At 44.8% G+C, this 21,963-nt stretch overlaps 1 protein-coding gene and 3 long non-coding RNA genes across 4 annotated transcripts; 2 read left to right on the top strand and 2 right to left on the bottom strand.

Moving 5' to 3' along the window:
• The first annotated feature begins 888 nt into the window (after positions 1-888).
• On the top strand, positions 889-4,618 carry LOC143261145 (uncharacterized). The gene is made up of 3 exons (XR_013035367.1): positions 889-1,977; positions 2,068-2,813; positions 2,904-4,618. It is a non-coding gene; the product is annotated as an uncharacterized LOC143261145 (long non-coding RNA).
• On the bottom strand, positions 4,617-10,057 carry LOC143261144 (uncharacterized). Its single transcript, XR_013035366.1, has 3 exons — positions 8,652-10,057; positions 7,753-8,572; positions 4,617-6,435 (listed from the first exon to the last, which is right to left on the bottom strand). It is a non-coding gene; the product is annotated as an uncharacterized LOC143261144 (long non-coding RNA).
• On the top strand, positions 8,092-21,522 carry LOC117221362 (uncharacterized). The gene is made up of 5 exons (XM_033472265.2): positions 8,092-8,191; positions 12,894-13,145; positions 17,884-18,204; positions 18,607-18,888; positions 19,630-21,522. The coding sequence occupies exons 1-5, from the start codon at positions 8,118-8,120 to the stop codon at positions 19,820-19,822; spliced, it is 1,122 nt and encodes a 373-aa protein (XP_033328156.2). The 5' UTR covers positions 8,092-8,117; the 3' UTR covers positions 19,823-21,522.
• Positions 12,687-16,391, bottom strand: LOC117221367 (uncharacterized). The gene is made up of 2 exons (XR_013035365.1): positions 14,375-16,391; positions 12,687-13,115 (listed from the first exon to the last, which is right to left on the bottom strand). It is a non-coding gene; the product is annotated as an uncharacterized LOC117221367 (long non-coding RNA).
• Positions 21,523-21,963: the final 441 nt, after the last annotated feature.

The following is a 21,963-nucleotide window of genomic DNA, read 5'->3' as shown; positions in this document are numbered from 1 at the left end:
AGAATTTTTTAAGGTGCTTAATATTGATAATTTAGGACACGCGAGTGACAGAAATCGTAGTTTTAATTTGTTCATTGACTTATGATATTCGAGAGTTTATGAAATGAAGTTGAAGCCCTATGAAATACTCGCAGCTGTGAACGCTGATTCGAATGGTAATTATATTTTGGTAATTAATAATAAACTATTATATCTATTATAGCTATATATTGTATATATTATATTATATATATATTATATATATTATGTCTATTTATATTTATATGAACTATTATATATGATAACACTAAAATGTTTTATTTTTTTCAGATAAAGTAGTACTTTGATAAAAAATCGACACACACTGTCACTATCGTCTAACCTCAAATATTATTTACTAACCCAGTTTTTGGCGCATAGTTTTTTACTTTGTGCGTGTGCGCGCGCGCGCGCGTGTGTGTGTGTGTGTGCACATTATTAGTGCGGTGCTTTACCGAACTGCGTGCCTTAACCTATACCGCGCAGAGTACCTATACCTAATTTGTAAAGTAAAAACTTGATCCTAGGAACAGTAAAAAAATAGATTATGATTACCGTGACATGTAGTAATCGGAATATCTGCAGTATGTACCTCGCTCGCAGTAATAAACACATAATTATGTATTTATGGTTATGGTAAACGTATGGTTTCTTCGCATTACGCTTTCTAACGAAGTCCATGTTGTTTCAGAGATCCAATATTTGGCGAAAAGTGGAATATTCAAGTTAAAGAACAACAGGTACAACTCGAGTTGTCAATTTATCGGCGTGAAAGGTTAAATTATTATTATTATTATTATTTCTGTCATTTAATTATTCTTATTTTCTCAAAGTTCGACGTGTTAATATTTCGCTTCTTCTGCAGGAAAACCATCAATGCCGCGAGAAAGAAGATGCCTCCGGTCGCGAGTGGTAGCTTTTCCATTGCAAGAGGACCCACGAAGGTCGTGAACGAAGGTCGAATGAGGTCGAAGCATCGCGGGCCGATCGATCTCGTCGTTAACGAATTCCTGCGTGGCCGAAGATCATCGTGGTCGTCATCGTGGGGCCTCGGAATCGGCGCAGAACAGCGGTCGACGATCGACCGGCGGAGAAACAAATGACTCATTATACCTAGAACCATCGAAGGAGGACTCCGGGTCGTATCGATCATCGATCGACTACGTCGCGACTGGTTCTTGGATCGGGGGCAGACGCGGTTACCAGGATCGTTTCCTCACGGTTTCGTCTCACGGCAGAGTTATAGACGCCGGCCGACCTCTCTCCCGGCAGAGAGCTAATTAATTTTTATAACCCCGGCTCCGCGGCCCCGGCCCCGGTCTCGTACATTCCTCGCTCCGATCCGGCGCGGGGAATATTAATGGGCCAGGCTCTCGTTTGCTTAGCGCACAAGGATTTGGTCTCCTGGTCCTCGCTCTATTTGCGAATCGTCCCTCTCGTACCGCTCCGACCGGCGCTGACCATTCGATCGTTTCCAGGAAAGCCCGCCGGTCGAGGAAGAGTTTCGCGAAACCGAAGAATGGGCTCGCTCAGTGGTCGCATACAACATGAATGGGGCACGGTCTACAAGGCTGCGTCGAAGGACAGTTCGCTGGACTTGAACGTCGAACGGTCCGCAAACTGGCCGTGAAAATTTGCCGGACAATTGCCTCGCGTTTTAACGAGACGCTGTACGAACCCCCCGAGGAACGATAGAGAGACCAAAATACACTGCTCCTGCTCGCTAGAATATTCTTCTTCTTTGGAATATTCATTTTTAGAATATTTCTTCCTGTTTCTCGTAGACCACTCGCTTATAATTCACGCTTTTGGTTCTGTGCAGAATATTATTTGTCGAATAACCCTCTCGGCTCTTCGCCGCTGGCTTTATTCGGCTTCAACGTTCATTCCTGCTGGTTAAGGAATGTTAAACATCGTCGCTGGACAGAAGGATATCGTCCAAGAAACCTAGACGACAAGGTAACAGCGGTCGCGCTAAAATATCTCGCTCGGCTCGCCTCATAATGGAGGGTAGAACCGTAACAAGGCTGTCAATAATCGAACACGCAGCCTTCCAGGTGCGCTGCGACAGGAGGTAAACAGAGATCGGCCCGGAGCTTGCGGCAGGAATCGGCCGGTGGATCTCCACGTGCATCGGCACTCGCCGTTCAAGGTCTCTCGCTGAACAATGGGGCTGAGAGAAACAACTCTGTCGGAACATCCTCGAGATGCGGCAGCAGGTACGGTCTGCAGAAGAGTTCGACGCAGACCGGACAAGCTCTTCTTCTCTTCAAGACAGCCGGGAAAATCGTCGCAGGCCTATATCGTTGCGCCGACTAATAGAGACTGCTGCGAGAATTCTTTGTCAGTACAATCTACCGATCCACCGAGTATGAAAACAGTGACCAATGAAGCAACTTTTTCCTTAGCGAAAATCTTCTACGAGGCTTCGTTCACGAGTTATCGACGAAAAAGCAGTGACCAATGAGCGGAGCCCGGATCCGCTGATTGGCTCGGCCGCCTCGCGCCAACCGAGCTCGTCTTTGATTGGTCAGTGTTTCTCGTTAATAACTCTCGAATGAAGCGTCGTAGAACATTTTCGCTAAGGAAAAAGTTGCTACAAACGACCCCGGGAACCCCTCGTTTCCCGGAAATATCATAATTTTGGGACACCCTGTACACCGACATCCATCCGACGACCGGTATGGACAAGCGCCGAATACATCTGGCATTCGTGCGAGCCATATTTCCGACGTATTAGAAATTATTCTAACAAAGTCTTTTCTTACAAGGATTCCGAAAAAAAACAGCTACAGGTATAATCGTCGTTCGATCTGAATCGATTATACAAAATTTGAGGTTACATTTTTGTTCGAAACTTGTTCATAGATTTTAACATATTGCAGGCCCTGAACAGAACGTTCACAGGAAACGAAAGATTTAGAAACGGATTAAGCACAGTTGTTACTTAAGAAAAATCTTCGTATAAAAGTGGACCGACCCACTGGTGCTGTACGCGCATTTTCGGCGCGGCACCCCGTACAGTGGGAAGTATCACGGCTGACAGTGAGCTCGTACCGGAAGGGTTAAAGATCTGCAAGTCTGGCACGATGGCAACGTACAAATTCATGGACGCTAATTCGATAGGGCACCGTACATTCGGATCAACCGGAGACAGTATTTCATGCGGAGAAGCTCCTCGACCAATGCAATTCGTCGATAGTCTTCGCATCGATGGCAACAACGTAAACAATGTAAAATCATTGGCACAGTCCAATGATAGACACGTTTAACATCTGACTACTGTATCGCCGTTGCTGGTCGACTGAAGGGCTTAAAGAGAGCAGGTCCGGGGCGCGAAACGATCTGGGTTAGCCGTTGCAAAACGGATTTTACGAGTTAGGGAGTTCTTTATGGCACTCGGGAGCGTGCACGCGGAGGTGGCTCGTCCTTCACGGCCTTCGAGGGTCGAACAATCGAGTGGGCCGGGAACTACCTACTCGCTTACGGACTCTCGCCTCTCTCCTACAGTCCTACAGTCCTACACAGCAGGCTGCTGCTGCCGCTGCAGCCCTCTGTCCCCTTCCCAGAGTCATAACCGCAAGGAGTACAATGGGTGGAAACCACCGGCGGCTTTTCACCGCCACTTCTTCGTCCCGCCAATTAATTTCCGTGGCGGTGATCCCGGTCGAGGAGGCCACTCGAGGGCTGCCGATGGACGAGCATAAATCTCCGAATCCTCGCTGCCGACGCCGCCGCACCGCCGGTAGCCCTTTCACGAGCCCTGCCGCCGCCGTTTCGCCTTGCGAAGCCGGCGCACCTCGCGCCGTGTTTACAGCGCGCTGTTTTCTCCGTTTATCGCCGGCTCCTTTTAAACCCGCCGCCGCACAGTGCTGGATCGGGCTGGATCGAGAAATTCAGTGACATTCAGTGTTAGAACTTTTGAAACCGTCGAAGATATCGCAACGAAATTCTCACCGAAAATATTTAGAAAATAGTTATTTTCAACTGTAGATAATTAAATTTTGTTTCGCATTTGTTAAACAATAATATTTGATTAATTTTCATTGATAGTTTTTTGTGAAAAAAAGAATTGTTTGAATATAACGTTACAAACGTTATTTGTAACATATTATTAAATAATTATTTTCAACTGTAGATAATTAAATTTTGTTTCGCATTTGTTAAACGATAATTTTTGATTAATTTTCATCGACAGTTTTTTTGTGAAAGAAAGAATTGTTTGAATATAACGTTACGAACGTTATTTGTAACATATCATTTTGGATTGTACCAATTGTAAATACAACGGCAGTAAAACTTTGGTTTATAGGTGTCGACCTTGGCACATACAAAGGTCAAGCCGGCCCGTATTCGCGTTACCAACGGACGCTTGAAATTAAAGTATGGTAAATAATTCCTGTCGAATCGAAATTTCGATCTCACGAAACTTTCCTAATCGCGGAAGATTAATTATACATTCCCATGTATAATTGACTTTCCGTGCGAATCATTTGGTTCGCACAACTGTATCCGTTTTATGTTAATAAATCATTACTTCGATGTGTTATTATATTAATAAATGTATTATTATATAAATAAATATTATATAAATAAATTACTTCATTGAATTATTGTTTTAATAAATGATTACTTATTCGCGAAACACTTTCCTCGCTATTCTCCCGCCCTCCCCCTAACCGCCATTTTTACCTCTCGCGTGGACAATCGAATAACTTCTCTTTCCGCGTTTGCCGTGTCAATTTTTAGCTGTTCTTAACGAAATATAGGTCTAGTAATAATTAGTGTCGTTTCTTAGTGTTCGTTTACCTGACATAACCCGTTTATACTATATAATAATATAATATATATAGTATATATATTATATTATTTATATATATATTATTATGTATATATTATATATTCTAACCTGTGCGTTGGGCACAAGTATTTGAAACCCCCGGCGACTATATCGTTGATTAAATTGTTTCGTTTAAATAAATCAGTTTTAAAACTGTATTGAAAAACGACATTAGTTATTACTAGACCTAATCTGCAACTATTCCAAACAGTCCCGAGCGATCGTTTCATCCTCTAACCGGCTCGAAGCGTACACAAAAAAAAGTGAAACAAAAGCCGATCGTTTCGGTTCCGCGTCGAAGACCGTGTTCCCAGCTCTTTCCGAATATTTTCGAGACGATCGTCTGGAACGCTGGAACATTGACGAACGGTTCTTTCAGATCCACGGGGGGAATATTTCATATCGGCGGCCGTGCACCGGAAGCGAGGGACTGTTCCACGGGGGCGGAGGAGGGGAGGGGGTGGAGCGTTGGTGGGAGGAGGGACGGGCATCTATTCCAGCCGGAAGACGTCGAGGATTCTATGGAGTCTAGTCGGTGGAAAAATTGAAGAGCCGGCCCGCGCTAATTCGCGCGACAATGCTTTCCCGCTGCGCGCCGCTCCGGGAGCAGCCGAAAGTTTATCGCGGCGGCGGCGGCGGCGGCTCGCGAAAAACGACCTTTGGCTGGCCGCCAATCGCGGCACGATCTTCCGGGGCTCATGGCCAATGACGAGGACCGCTCGCGTCGCACGGGCTTGCATAATTTATTATCGATGAACGTTTTCGGCCGGCACAGAGGCGCGGCGTCCGACGGCGCCCCGTCACCAGAAATTCTGGCTGACCTTGCGCCAAGCGATCATCGTCATTCGACGCCGGTTTACCCCCCCGGGTCGTGCCACCTACTTTTTCGCGCGTTCCTTAACACGTTCAACGCACAGTGCTTTTGTTCTGTTTCTAATCTTATTTTTGTAATAAATGTACGCATATAAATTTATATAGTATTAATAGTAATTGTACAGTATATATAAATAATATTATTTATATAGTATATTATATAGTATATATAAATATCATATAATATTATTTATATAGTATATGATATAGTGTATACAAATAATAATTATATAGTAATTTACATAATAAATTTTATAATAAACCTTCGCGCAGGATCGACCTCAAAATATTCTAAACGTCTAGAAATCTAAGAATATACTCGAGTATACTCGTCGCGACAATATAACCGCGGATATTCAAATTTCACAGTACAGTAAATAAAGAAACAAATAAAAATGGACAATTTGACATTTTGTGGAGAGATTACGGTAACGTGACGGTGTTCTCAAAAAAGATCCCAGTGTAACTTTTGTCGCAGAGGGGGTGGAAAAAACGTAGCAACCCGTTGCCGCTGTCGCAACAGATTCGACTACCGGAATCGCAATTTTGAATTTCAGGGTGTCCGTGGGTGGTGGGTCCCCTAGTTGGTCCCCTGGTGCTCGCCTCGGAAGCGGATCGCGTCTTCTCGCCCTGTGTCTTCACGGTGACGGTCGGTGATGGATGCACCGGCATTTACCAGAGACCGTGTCGCGCGGGAGAGTCGCCTAGACGATAGAAGGATCGGGGGTAAAAAACCAGCGACTGCGGAGCAAGGACAAAGGAGCGAACGTCGACGACCGACGACTACGGCCGACGACTACGACGACTACGACGACCACGGGCGACGAGCAAAACGGGGGTAGAGACACGCGAGATCCAAAGACGACTCGCGGCACCCAGGGAAAGGGGTAGGAGGGTTCGTAGAAAGAGAAATGGAGGGCGGTGGGGGGGGGGGGGAGAGAAAGAAGGAAGAGAAAGAGGCGCGCGGAATTCAGAAGCGGAAAGAGGGATGGAAAAGGGAGAGAGAGGGTGCGCGGTAGAGAGTGAGAGGGAAAATGAGAGAGATATGAGAGAAAGAGAGAGAGAGAGAGAGAGAGAGAGACTGAGAGTGAAAGAGAAATAAATAAATATATATATATATATTATATATATATATGATAATATATAATTTTCTTCTTTAAATATTCTAAAGAGAAATATATATGTATATATTATTATATACATATATTTTTCTCTCTATAATATATATATATATATATATATATATATATATATATATATATTATAGAGAGAGAAAATTATTTCTTCTCTTATTATCTCTTTAGAAAATTAGAGAGAGAGAGAGACTGAGAGTCTGAGAGAGAAATAATTATAGAGAGTGAGATAAAGGCTGAGAGTGAAAGAGAAATAAATAGAGAGAAAAAGAGAGAGAACACGGAAGGAAGAGGAAGGGCAGAAGAAGAAGGAGAAAGAAGGAACCAGCCGGGATTAGATCTCAGGGTGAGTGGGTAGGATTGGATTTGGCAGAGGCGGCGGTAGTCGGTGGTAGGTAGAAGGTGTAGAAGGAGGATAGGGGAGGCAGAGACTTTGGTTGGTGTCCGAGTGGTGGTGGGGTTCGCCGGATGGGAAACGCAGCGAGGGAACACAGCGGCAGAGAAGGAGACGTAAGTGACAGAATAGTGGCGGCGGTGTAGGTGAACTGGACAACCACCAGAACTCTCTCCGTCTCTCTCTTTCTTGCTCCCCTCTCTCTCCGTCTTTCTCTCTCTCTCTCTCTCTCGCTCGCTCGCTCTAGTCTGCTTTCTCTCTCTCTCACTCGCTCTCACTCTTTCTCTCGCCGGTATTTAAGGGAGAGTCGCGAGCGTAGCGCGCCAGTTACTACGGCCGATTGCCTCCACGAGGTGTTCGCCGGTGGAGCAAACGCGCGGATCTTCCCCGTCGACGGAAAAACCGGGCGCGGGAACCAGAGAGAATCCCGCCTTGCCTGTGGACCACGTGGACCACACACGGACACCTGGTTATTTAAGAAACTCCGTACACACCTTTCACCGAAAATCCGAAAATCAAAAGCACAGAATCCCCTCCTCCGCGATCCTCTTCTCTATTCTCTTCAGCATCCCTTCGATCAACTCTTCCGACTCTTCTTCTTCTTCTTCTTCTTCTTCTTCTTCTTCTTCTTCTTCTTCTCCTGCTTCGTTTTCTTCCTTTTTTAAATCCTCTGCTCGCTGGATCGTTGACGGAGCTCCGGGAGAACTTTGGCCGCTCTCTCTCTCTCTCGAGGTTTCTCCACCCTCGGTTTCGCGTTGTTCGGTCGCAAGTGGGGACAGTGGTCACTCGAATATGAACGAATCTGCGCTCCCTGAAGCCAGGGCTCGACGAGGTTCACGGACGAGCTTGCGCCAGCTTTATGGAAGAGTTTGAACCGGACCTGGCTGGCGTGCCTTCGCTCGCGGATGAGATGCAGACCGACGTGCTACCGAGGTACCGTATCCGCGATTCTATTACCGGGCTCCGACGGAACGGTCGGAAACAGCTTTTACCGATTCGAATGCACGACGTACGACGCGAAAACCGCGTCATCGTAACAAGTGGTGGTAGTTCTCCGTCGACGGCGAGTCGCGTCCGTCGCGAAAGTGTCGGATCCTTTTTGCCTTGGCCACCGACCTCGAAGATTTCATACGGCACGAAACGCTGCGTGCACCGAGAACAAGTGATACCGTTCGTTTTTTATCGTAGTTAGATTACCAGCAGTTTGTTAATTGTTATCGCCGGGCCGCGGATGTTTATGCGAAATGAATATTCCTTCGAGAAATCGGGTTCGAATCGAAATGAATGCTTCCTCTGTCGATGATTCGAATAACGCTGAAAATAATATTTTTTTATAATATTTTTCATGATATTAATATTTTCCTAGAATGTTTGTAATAATATTAGTACTTACCTATAATAGTTTTGATAATATTAGTATTTTTCTGTAGTATTCTTAATGATATTAATATTTCCGTATAATATTCTTAATAATATTAGTATTTTCCTGTAATATTCTTAATAATATTAATATTTTCCTATAATATTCTGAATAATATTAATATTTTCCTATAATATTCTGAATAATATTAATATTTCCCTACAATACTCTTGATAATATTAATATTCCCCTATAATATTCTTAATAATATTAGTATTTTCCTGTAATATTCTTAATAATATTAATATTTCCCTATAATATTCTTAATAATATTAATATTTCCCTATAATATTCTTAATAATATTAATATTTCCCTATAATATTCTTAATAATATTACTATATTCCCTATAATATTCTTAATAATATTACCATATTCCCTATAATATTCTTAATAATATTACTATATTCCCTATAATATTCTTATAACATTAATATTTAATATTCTTAATAATATTTTTGATAATATTTGTCTACTAATTTAACCTCTGTTCCGCGTACATTTCGTTAACTTTTCTCGAAAATCGCCTCGAACAGTGTCCATCCAGAGTGATATATCGTGCCAGCAGTGTTTCCGTCGTTGCGTCGAACCCTTTCGGGTTAATCTCGAGAGAGCTCGCGTCGCAAGAATCGCACGCGAAACGTACGAGATCGTCCGGAGAATCGTGCGTTCGATTCCGAACGATTTTATTTGACTTTTCACTTTCGCGAAAGTTCCCGTTTCCATCACGAACAGCCGCATCTCAACGTCCCGTCGATTTTCGAATCGCCGACTTCGTGAACAGTGTCGTCTAGTCGAATGAGATAACAGCGGAATAAGTTAATTAATTAGCCGTTAGCCAAGTTTCCCGTTAAACGAGCTTCCGTTTAAGCACGCATAAGCTCGCCTCCAGTAACAAAATTTCGAAGCGGCCTGAACTTTCTCCGTTGTCCGATCGGGTTCTCCCGACTTCCGCGAAGTTATAGTCGGCGCCACGAGCGACTATACAGGGTGTCCCAAAAATGTCTCGCAAAACGGTAACGGAGGGGTTCCTCGGATCATTCGAAGCAGCTTCTTCCTTTACAAAAATGTTCTCCGAGGCACCGTTAACGAGTTATCAACGAAAGAACAGTGCGCCAATACGAATCGAGTACGGCCGACGCGGGGCGGCCCGGCCAACCAGCGCGCGAAGCCTGGTTCCGCTCATTGGCTCGGTCGCCTCGCGCCAGCCGAGCTCGCCTCTCATTGGCGCACTGTTTTTCGTTAGTAACTCGTTAACGGTGCCTCGGCGAAAATTTTTGCAAAGGAAAAAGTTGCTTCGAATGACCCAAGGAACCCGCCACGTTTGGATTGCGAGACGTTTTTGGGACACCCATATCGTCGACTATACGGCGACTGTAATATCCTTACATACGAATAATATTAATATTATAATATATATTATATATATATATGTATAATATAATATAATTATTATTATATATATATATATATATATATGTATAATATAATATAATTATTATTATATTATATTATATTATATTATATATATTATATTAATATTATATTATTAAGAATATTACCTTCGATACGTACGATCGAATTCGTTTCGATTTTTCACGGTGAAATTTCGACACGCGGTTAAATTGGTGCGCGAACGAAGAGAATCGATTAAAACCGTCGTCGCGCGTCTTCGCCACGTTCGTCTTCGATGCATGCACTTCTACCATTGCAAAAAAGATCGAATTACATAACCAAAGTCGCGTATCACCGGCCGCGCATTTTTCTCGCCTCCCGCTTTATCGCCGACACACACGAAAGCGTTCTCGCGGCGAGAATTGAACGAAAAATACGATCGCCGAAGATCCGGCCTGAAAAACGATCGAGATACGCGGCCGGCCGTTATCTCCTCATTCTCCTGAATTACGCGGGTGTCGGCGCATGAGGTGACTCCGGCACCGTAATTTTTTTCCCCTCCCCCCCTGAGAAATTGCAGCACGAACCGATATAACCGCGATTGTGTCGCAACCGCGACGATTAATCAGATTTTTTTTTCCACGTTACCGCGAATTCCACGCGCGACCGTTTCCCGCTATTGCGAACCGGTCATTGATAAAACTTCTCCATTCAACTGTATTCCTTCCGTCACGTTCCGTCGCGTTCCGACGCTACTTATTCGCGGGCCACCATGCTGAATACGCCACTGAATACGCGAACGCGTGTCCGACTGCGTTCGAAAACAACTTCAGATCGCGGAAAAAGATCGCAACGCTCTCTTCCATCGTCTTGGATCGAACGATTAATGAGAGAGATATGAGAGAGAGAGAGAGAGAGACTGAGAGTGAAAGAGAAATAAATAAATATATATATATATATATATATATATTATATATATTATATCTTGGATCGAACGATTAATACGTTCAGTGCCGCGTGAGTCGCGTATGGGCCACGCTAATTTTTAACTAGGTTATGGAAATTCATTTTTATCGTAGCATATCGAACAAATCGGACGTTTTCCTGACGGATTTCTGGAATACAAAATAGCCGAAGCAATATTTCCAATTGTAAATTTGCGCTTTCTAGTTTCATCGATTAAATGACTTTGACATCGTGCGAATTTTTCGAGCCGACATTCGGCGCTCAAAGATCGTTTCGCTTCGATTCCCCGAGAACGCACGACTAAAATTCAGATATCTTCTGAACCAGTGATTTCTCGCTATAAACACCTCAATACTTTTATGAAGAGAACGACGCGCTGGATCGATCGCCGCATTAAAAAACATACGATTCCATTTAAGAAAATAAAGTCGACCTTGGCATAACCTCGAAGGCGTTCGTCTAGAATAACCTCGTCGATATCGGATTACGCGTCACTTAAAACCGTTGAGATTTCGTTGGAAACATTTTGTTGTATCGTCGACGGTTCCGAAGATATTCGACCGGATCGATGTAAACGGATCGCTCTGTGTTCGGCGAGGTTTGTTTGCTCGGCGATCGTATCGCGAATTCCGTCGATTCGTGGAGCGCGATTCGTGGGATTTCGGTGATCGGGTCGCGTCGCGTCGCGTCGGCCTGCAGATATCATACGTGCTAATTACGTAAGAGCCGTGGGGATACGGAGGCGCGGCTTCTTTTTATCATCCCGATGAAAAGAAGATGATTAAGCGGCCGATGGCGGACTGCCAAACACTCTGGCCCCGGTGAAACGGCACCGCGGCGCGGTGCGGCGGTGTGGCACGGGGGCGGCGCCGCGCATCGCCGCGAAAAGAAGACGTCGGGTACGCGTCTGGTATCGGCGTGCGTGATCCCTGTCGAGTCCACGTCCCTTTAATTCCTTTAAATCGCTACGAAAACGCCGGGAATTGATAAACCGCGTTACAACCGGGCCCGTTTCGCGACGCGCGTTTCTCGTCGTCCCGCATCGACGTATCGAGCTCGAATTGAATACATTTTCCCCGATGGAATCCGACGGGGACTGCATGGAAAACCAAGATCGCGATACGATTCGATTAATTTTTTAACGGAGCGATCGCGCGCGACCGTGAACACGGGCTCGGTTTAAAACTTCGACTTTCGCGTCGTTCAATCGGTTCGCTGCGTTCGATGAATATACTCGTCACGGAGCCGCGGTAATATTTTGTGTCGCGACGAGTATACTCGTCGCGCGTAAAACGTAGCGACCATTGGATATTTAAATTGCAATTTTAGTGGAAACAAGAAGATATGAAATTTCAAGATCTTCGGAATATTTTTAGGCCAATCCTGCACGAAGGTTTATTATAAAAATTACTATATAAATAATATATACTGCTACGACTATATAAATAATACTATATACACTATATAATATACTAGATAATAATACTGTATAAATAATACTATTTATATATGCTGTATAATTATTATTAATACTATATAAATTTATCATATATATTTATCATGAAGCTTGCAACCGAAAAATCTGAAAAAATTCTATAATATGCGGCTGGATGTCAATAATATGGATGATAATAATAATAATATAATATAATATAATAATAATAATAATATATATTATATATACCATACACATATACCATTATATCATATATAATGGTATATAATGGTATAATGCTCAATTAGGCCAATTTCGACCATCTCAATCGGCTAGGCCCTTTGTCGCGAAACATGAAACGAAACTGCTGTTCGACGATCGGCGACGCTCTGACCAGGTGGTGTAAATATTCGTGCGCAGGAAAGCATCGCGAACCGTACGGAGCCGGTGCCCGATGCTGCTGGTGTTGCTGTTGCTGATGGTGCTGTCGGACGCTGCCGGAGCTCTTCTTCGACAAACGGACGTCCAGCCGTACGGGAATTCCACAGCGGAGACGGGCAGACGCGGGACCAGCCGCGGTATTTCGGTCACCAGGATTCTCCAAGATGGCGAGCTCGAGCGTGTAATCCGCTGGCGCGGGATCTGCGCCAAGGAGACCGTCGTCAATTGGGGGTAAACAAACTTTTCCTCCCTCCCCGACAGCCCGCTCTCCCCTCCCCCCTCCCTCGACATCCTTCATCCCTTTAACCGTGCTCTCCGCTCCTCGGCTTTCTGCCACCGGTGTCCTTTCAGTAGCGGCCTCGATCTTTTCCGAAACTTCCTCTCCCCGCGTCTTCCCCCCCCCCCACCCCAACCCCGATCTCTCGATCTTATCTGCTCTTTCGCCGGCCGCCCGGCGAATTCCGAGATAATCCGCGCTAATCCGCGACGTTTCGCAACTGTTCTTTAACCTTCGGACGCCGGACATGTTTCAGCGTTTATGGCAGTTCGAATCTTCGCGATTAATTGTTAAATGTTAATAACATTCGACGGCTGAGACCTTGTCGTGCACTTTGTTCTGCCCAGGTTACGATTCACGAGTCTGATCGGTCGTTCAGACTGGTCGTTGAAACTTCTAATTACTATAATTTACCAATATAATTAGTTTACTAATATTATAATACAATTATTGATAATAATTTACTAATATACACTACTATGTATATTATATCGCTCACACGAATGAATTCTCGCAGAAAATCTACTGCCTTTATACCGGGTGTTCCATAATTACGTTAACAGCCGCGAATGAGAGATACCTGAGATCATTTCAAGCAACTTTTTCCTTTGCGAAAATGCGATCCGCGGCTTCGTTCGCGAGTTATTAGCGAAAAACAGTGGCCAATCAGAGGCGAGAGGATTGGTTGGCGCGAGGCGGCCGAGCCAATGGGCGTAACTGAGCCTCGCGCGCTCGTTGGCCAGGCCGCCGCGCGCCCCGTCGAGTTCGCCTCTCATTGGTCACTACTTTTTCGTTGATATACTATACTATAACCTAAGTATAACCTAATTTGTGAAGTGCTACAGTGAGAACATCTTGATCCTAGGAATTGTAGCTGTGCGTGTATATTTAAAAGAAAATAGGTTATGTCAACCTTGACACGTAGTAATCGTAACGTAAGTTACGTAACTACGTACGTATACGAAGTGTATACATAACCTCGATAATACATGCACTCGCTTTACAGTGAAATCCGTGCTTTCAGAGATCCATTTTAATAATTAATAATCCATAAATATTCAAGTTGAAGAATATAATAATAAGTACAGCTCGAGTCGTCAATTTATTTGCGTAAAAAAGGTCCTATTTTCTCCGTGAAAGTCCTTCGTCGAGAAACCGCTGGTAATACCTGCACTTAGCCTACCTTGGGTCCCGAATGATCGAAACGGTTCCCGGATCCCGTCGGCGACCTCAGTTTCTCGGATCTCCGAACCGAGTATCCGCCCCGCGAGCACGATCGCCGCATCGTTGAACGGCCCTCTTTGTCATCGCAAAGCCCTTGGACGCGACGTTAACAAGCCTCCGGCCTCCTCGAGAGCAGGGATTTCCTCGGCGTCCGGAGTGTTTTTTCGGCGCGCGAGCGCCAACACCGCGGTGCCGATCCTCTCTCCGTTAGAATAACATTTTCCCCGCGTTCGCTAGAAGGCAAATCTTCTTCTGAGCTCGTCGGGGTGGGAGGAGTTCCTCCGCTTCCTCCCGTGCCGCGCGTATCGGCGGCACAATGCCGCCTTTCACCGTTACCAATACGCCGCGGCGGGGCGCATTTAGCATCGGTTACACACCTCTTTGAAAACCTGGCGGCACCGTCGTCCGCCCGCAACCGGGGAAAACTGGCGTCGCTCCGATACGCGTCGTCGCTCGTGTTTCCCGTCTTTGTCAGTCCGGCCGGAAAGCAGCTCATTGAATCCCGCCGCGTCGCGTCGCTAAATCGAGTCGGTCTCACCTTGTTCCGTTCGAGGAAACCCGACGGGAAAAAAGGACGGACGAGGCGCGCTGCGACGGTTTCCACGTCCCGTGACACGTCCAGGTGTCCTCGCGCGAGTGGAACGGTGTCCCACGGAGCTGGCCGCCGGACGGTTTCGCGATTCGATTTCGCGGTTCGATTTTCTCGTCCGTCGCTCGCGGACGCGATAACCTCTCCTCACCCGATCGGTGCACGCGACTGGAAAGCAAGATTCGATTCGATCGAAAAGAAAAACAAGGGCCGATTCTCGTCGAGAGGGCGTCTATCCCGGCGTCCCGTCGATTCTCGATGATTCGAGGGACGCCGCTTTCGATCCGCGCGATCGCAGGGGTCGCTTATTTCACGTCAAAGGGGGGAGAGGGGGTTCGGATCGAAAAACAATTTATCACCGCCGGGCGTGGACAGCGACCGCCGAGGCCAAGCGTGGTCTTAAGCCGAAAAGCGGCAAGCTAAGTAAGCAAGGATTAGGCGAGGCGAACAGGAGAGTCGGCGAAGGACGGTGGCCCGGAGCGGCGTGGCTCCTAACTCATCTGCTGATGCTCTCACGAGGATGACCGGGGAATTCCACGACCGCGAAACGTCGCCTTGCACTTAAACGGAGAGGGGGAAAGCTCTTTTCCTGTTACGAGAAAAGCACGAGTTGTCCGTTCTCATGATTCCGGCCCGTCCTCCGGGCAGGAGGTGGGGGGCGATCAATTTTTGATCGGGAAAGGACAGGTATCTGCTATTCCACGAGCGAACGAGGTCGGTCCGTGTGCCTCTACCAATTCGTCAAACCTTTCGATAGACAACCCTCTCTCCCTCTCTCTCTCTCTCTCTCTCTCTCTCTCTCTCTCTCTCTCTCTCTCTCTCTCTCTCTCTCCACCGCAATGCTACCTTCTCTCTTGGCCCTATTCCCTTAACGACACCTGAGAATCGAACATTGAATCCGCTCGGACGTTTCTGTGACCCTGTTCCGGCGCATCTGTGCGATGAATGTCCGGCAACTTCAACCACGAACGCCGTTCGATCCGCCTCCACACGTTTCCCGGACACAATCGCCGCGCGCGCTTCTTATTTGATAGCGACACGGCAACGTTGCCCGAGAAAGCCGCGTCGTCCTAACGCGCGTATTTTTATCGCGTCCATTGTTCTAATGATCTCGAAAAATGCACTCGCTTCGATTCTCCAACAAGTTTTTGCAATGCAATTTTTTGCAGTGCAATTTTTTGAACGAACGAATAATTGTATAATTAATTGTCTACATTATTGATTCGGTTGAAATGTTCGTTGGACGCGATCGTGGCGCTTGTATTTTTATAATTGAGCCGTTTATTTGGAAAGTGGCATAAGTCACTTTTTCAAAAAAATCGAGATATATAATAATTATTATATATTATTATATAATAATAATATTTTTACTTTTAACCGAGCGAGAATAATGTCCGATCTCTTCGAGTCCACGCAGACCTATATTATATATAGGTCTATAATAATATTATATATTATATATTATAATTATTATATAATATATTATATTATTTATTTATTATTATATTATATAATATTATTATAGACCTATATACATATAATATAGATCTGCGTGGACTCGAAGAGATCGGACATTATTCTCGCTCAGCCGGCACCTGACCGCGTTTTACGATTCGAGCGCGTTTCACGCGGTATCTCCACGGAACGAACGCTTGCGGTGCTCGGAGAGCAGCCATAACCTAGCCTCGACCCGTAAAACTTGCGTTAACTTTTTCGTTTCGCGGAGAAGCGGGGCGGGGATGGGGGAACGAGGCTGTGTTATCGGGATCGTGCGGCAACAATGGAGTAAAAAAAAAAGAAAAAAGAAAAATATAAAACGATTCGCGACCGCGAAGCCCGGAGAGAGAGGGCCGGGGATCGGATCCAAAAAATCGGCGAGCGTGACGCGTGAGTTAACGCGGGAGAAATTCACGGTAGATTGGCTCTCGTGCACGCGTTGCGCTCGTGGATGCGAGCGGTGATTAACGTGCGCCTATGATTGATGCACCCCGCCTTATTTTCGACGCGCGGATAAGCATCTTCGGCCGGGCGTCATTAAATTTGTTACGCGTTGCTGACGCCGGCGATGTTCGATGCTGCTGGATCATCGGCCGGCCCCCTCGAGAAGAATGATCCCGACGTGCCTGACGTCTTCATGCTAGCCCTAATTTTAACGTTCCGTGCCACGGTGGTCGATCGAGCTCCGGTCGAAGTTCGAACGACAACGTCTGAGATAGACTCGAGTCCCGAAAGAAATATTGCTACTATTAGTATATAGTATTATATACAGGGTGTCCCAAAAATGTCTCGCGATCCGGAAGCGGCAGGTTCCTCGGATCATTTGAAGCAACTTCTTCCTTTACAAAAATGTTCTCCGAGGCACCGTTAACGAGTTATCAACGAAAGAACAGTGCGCCAATAAGAATCGAGTACGGCCGACACGGGGCGGCTCAGCCGAGCAGCGCGCGATCCCCAGCTGCGCGCTGATTGGCTCCGCAGCCTCGCGCCAGCCGCACTCGCCGAGCCAACGAGCGCGCGAGGCCCAGTTGCGCTGATTGGCTCGATCGCCTCGCGCCAGCCGAGCTCGCCTCTCGTTGGTCACTGTTCTTCGTTGATAACTCGTTAACGGTGCCTCGGAGAAAATTTTTCTACATAAAAAAGTTGCTTCGAACGACCCGAGGAACTTTCGGATCGCGAGACATTTTTATATTCTTGGTATTTACCTGATGAATCGCGCGGTCAGCGTGCCGAAATCGAAAGTTCGTCGATCACGAGTGGTGTTCGAAGTGTTTAGAGGTTAGCGATTCTCTTAGAAACGCGTTCCGATGCGTGAATCAGAAAGAATCGTGCGATATACATAGAGATCTCTCTATTCTGACGATCCATAACCCCCTCGGTAGAGATACGGACGTAGCACTGAGGCAAGTCTGGCTGCAGGAGACCGGCAGAATGTTGCAACTGATATACGAGGCCGGCTCGCTGACCGACTGCGTCGACGAGGAGCTCGTCGACGGGGACGACAGCTCCTGCACGTCGAGTACGCACTTCGCCGATTACGATGACGAGGCGTCGATCGAGGTGTTCGACGTCGACGAGCACGAGGACGCCTCGAGGATCCCGCAGGACCTCTCCTGGCTCTCGTCGACGTCCGAGCTGCGGCATCGGTGCGCTCGCGTCAGGATCAGGGCGAGGAATCAGCTCGTTGGACAACATCGTCGCAGGTAATATCGTCTGCCAATCCGAAATCGGACTGTACAATGTTCTGTTAATCCTCTGAGGACAAATTTCCCCGTATTAACGACATCAGAATATGATATATATAATATAATTAATATATTATATTATATATATATTTTTATTAAATAAATATTATTATATATATTTATTATATAAATAGAAATACTCCTCTTGAGATATATATATATATATATATATATTTTTTTTTTTTTTATTTTGAGTAACTTTCCGGACACCTCGTATAATCCTTTAATCCAGACGTGTATTTCTATTTCGTACAACCTAACCTAATAAAGAGCAAAAAGTACGAGCTCGATGATCGTACAAGCAACGAAACGATTTGAAACCAGTAATTTTCGTGAGACTGATCGGAACTTTTGTCGCAGGAAGTACGCGAAGCTGGAGAACACGACGAGCAACAACAGCCGGAAGCAAAGAAGAGGCAAGAGTCGGTCCCGCAGGGACTTGCTGATGATCCCGGGGACACAATGGTGCGGCCGCGGCCATCGTGCCACCAAATACACGAATTTAGGCGGTTTCGGCACCGCGGACGCTTGCTGCCGTCGACACGACACTGCCTGTCCCTTCTTCATTCCGGCTTTCGAGACGCGTTACGGCCTCTTCAATTGGGGCATCTCGAGCATGATGCACTGCGCCTGTGACGAACGGTACCGGGATCGATATTTTCCTCGAAAATCCCGATTCGGGCTCGATTTCGAATCCGCGATAAAGTAACCAGTAAAATCCGTAATAAAGTAACCAGAAAAAAAGAAACTGTCGCAGATCCGCGTTCGAATTCGAAATCGGATTTCGAATCGCATCGAGGTTGTTCTGCTACTTTCTGTTACCTTTACGAATTCGAAGGATCTTACGAGCACATCTTTGCAACGCATTGTATTATCGGCAAACAAACTGCCACGACCATCGCAGAACCGAAAAATGACGGTCGTATAATCGGCGTACAGTGATGTGAATAATTATACAGGGTTTCCCGAAAATGTTTCGTAATCCGGAAATGGGAGGTTCCTGAGGTCGTTCGAAGCAACTTTTTCCTTTGCGAAAATTTTCTTCGTAGCTTCGTTTACGAGTTATCAACGAAAAACACTGACCAATAAGAGGCGAGCTTGGCTCGCGCGTGGCGGCCCAGCCAACGAGCGCGCGGAGCCCGGTTCCGCTCGTTGGCTCGGCCGTCTCGCGCCAAATGATCTCACCTCCGATTGGTCACTGTTTTTCGTTAATAACTCGTAAACGAAGCCGCGGATCGCATTTTCGCTAAGGAAAAAGTTGCCTCGAATCACCTCAGGAATCCCCTACTTTCGGATTGCGAGACATTTTTTGGACACCCTGTATTTGCTCGACTATATTTGCTCAACGAAACATCGTATTTTCATATTTTTTTTATATTGTAGATTCCGCACGTGTTTGAAAATGGCCGGGACATCGTCGGCGAACTTCATCGGCAAGATCTTCTTCAACGTCCTCCGCACGAAATGCTTCATCCTGAAGCCTCAGAAGGTGTGCGCGAAGTGGAGCTGGGCCGGGAAGTGCCAGCGGCACGAGTACCGGAAACAGGCACACGTTCGCGATAATGTTCCTTATTGAATCTGAACGAAGAGAGTCGAGCCTGATACGGTGAAAAGAGAAAGGAAGAAAGCGAGAGAAAGAGAGAAAGAGTGTGTGAGAGAGAGAGAGAAAGAGAGAGTTCGAATATTCTTCATCTAGAGATGTCAATACCAATTCTCAGGGATGTAATATTTTATTGAGTATTTAACCGAGGGAAGGGATCATTGGGAATGATCGGTTTCTTGTCAAGCAATCGTCGTCCGAGTTCACGAATGACAATACAATGGTGGTCGTAATTAGGAGGCTCACGAAACTGTAAATCTTACGATTAAACTTCGTACTAATTCGACTCGATTTCTACTTTAAGCGTGCGATGTTCCCGAACCGCGGAGGTCCATTCGATCGATCATTTCTGATGAAATGATCGTCGTCCTTTAGCGATTCGATTGCCAAAATAATTCCGCGCGGAGTTCACGTTTTCTTTTGTTCCCGCGAGGAGCGATAGCTTTTAGGCCAAGCGACTTGTCCTTAGTATTTTTTAGTTTCCGCTTTCTCGGATCTTATGGGTTCAGTTTTCAAGCCGGAGGCAACAGCGATCCGGCGGTTAGGAGCGTGTTAAATTATGCCCTCGCGAAACGCCGTAGCGATAAAATGAGTTTCGAGAACGTTTTCGAGATAGACAGGGTATCGTTTTGTATTAACTACTATGCGCTAGCTGTGTAGTGTCACTATCGTCCTAATGAAAAAAAAGGCCAAATAAATTATTCTGTAGATAAACAATATTGAAACTATACATATCAAAGTAGCATAATTTTTCAAGCATGAGAAAACTAGAGGAGAATCGATGTTAAGGTGTAGCCTAATTTACGATGCGGTAAAACGAATCTTAATCTAGGGGTGTTCGAATCAGTGATTTTCTTTTTTCTTTTTTTTCGATAAACGTTTCGTTCACTGTAATTTCCGTATTCGGTATGTTTGTATTTATGTGCGAGTGTAAGTATGGTGCTGTGTAAGTATACATATAAAGTGATTCGCTATTGTAATATTACAGGTTTCGTTTTAACTTAATAATAATGCGAGTGGAACGAGTAGGAGAGTTATAGAAAGGGGCAACAGGTATTTAATTACGATCGACAGTGTTTAATTATATATATTAATAAAATGTCTAGAGGTAAATTTCAATTTGTCTTTTTAAATATAATGTTACTCGCGGATCGCAGATCATTGCGCAAAATCAGAATTGTTCACGGTCGCCGAAAGAATTTTAATCGATTGGAACTAAATTAATAGCGATCTTGAATATTTTTAAAGCTTCAGCTGTCTAGTAATTCACATATTCATTTTGATTGTATGCGCATAAGGATTCGCAGTTTAATCGTGGAACATTTGAATAAAAGTCATAAAACTTGTTGATCGAACGAGTTTCTTTTGCGATTGAAATATGCTAAAATGGAAAAATATGTATACTGTATAAATAGAAATAGCCCACGCATACTATGAAAAAACGTACAGAACCTGTCTGCCTAGTCTGTATTTACTATATAGGTTTATCGTTGTATATATGTAGGATAGATACATTGTATTATCGTCTCTGATAAAAAAGATGACGAGGATAATTGTAATTAGACTGTGGATGTTTATGTAATGATATAATATAATAATATTATATATTATTATTATATTATATTATATTATATTATATTATATTATATTATATTATATTATATTATATTATATTATATTATATTTATTTATTATAGAATACTATAATGGAACCGACAGACATTAAGTAGAAATGAATTTCTTCTCTTAATAATTTGAAATCCTTTAAATGATCTCATTTTGTACTTCGTCGACCGATTTTCATCAGAAATTCAATCCGCAGTCTAATCGTGATTATAAGGCAGATATTTGTGAGTCTGTAGCTTCTAAAAATCTGGAAGGAGTCGATAAATATTTAGTACAGTTTTAGATTATTCGTAAGGTAACGAAACCATCGATACAGGAAGCAGAATTTTATTTAATTATGTTTCGCGAAATTCCTGTATAAAAGTGTAAACTTGTATAAACATCGACGATCTAGTTATAATAAAGTCTTGTGAAGAATCGTAAAAAAAAAAGTTGTTACGCTTCATTGCCTCCGTTCGATTTAAATTCAAATTCGAATTCGAATCTCCGCA

This window comes from Megalopta genalis, unplaced genomic scaffold, assembly GCF_051020955.1.
Source record: "Megalopta genalis isolate 19385.01 unplaced genomic scaffold, iyMegGena1_principal scaffold0037, whole genome shotgun sequence".
In the NCBI taxonomy this organism is placed as follows: Eukaryota; Metazoa; Arthropoda; class Insecta; order Hymenoptera; family Halictidae; genus Megalopta; species Megalopta genalis.
Note: the sequence above shows the minus strand (reverse complement) of the source record. Positions and strands in the feature narration are given on the sequence as shown.

What these genes read in the sequence shown, in the direction of transcription:
- LOC117221362 (XM_033472265.2), top strand. Translation starts at nt 8,118, where the DNA reads ATGGAAGAGTTTGAACCGGACCTGGCTGGCGTGCCTTCGCTCGCGGAT. An exon ending in CAGACCGACGTGCTACCGAG is followed by an intron (nt 8,192 to 12,893) that starts GTACCGTATCCG and finishes ATTCGTGCGCAG; the next exon opens with GAAAGCATCGCGAACCGTAC. An exon ending in CACTGCGCCTGTGACGAACG is followed by an intron (nt 18,889 to 19,629) that starts GTACCGGGATCG and finishes TTTATATTGTAG; the next exon opens with ATTCCGCACGTGTTTGAAAA.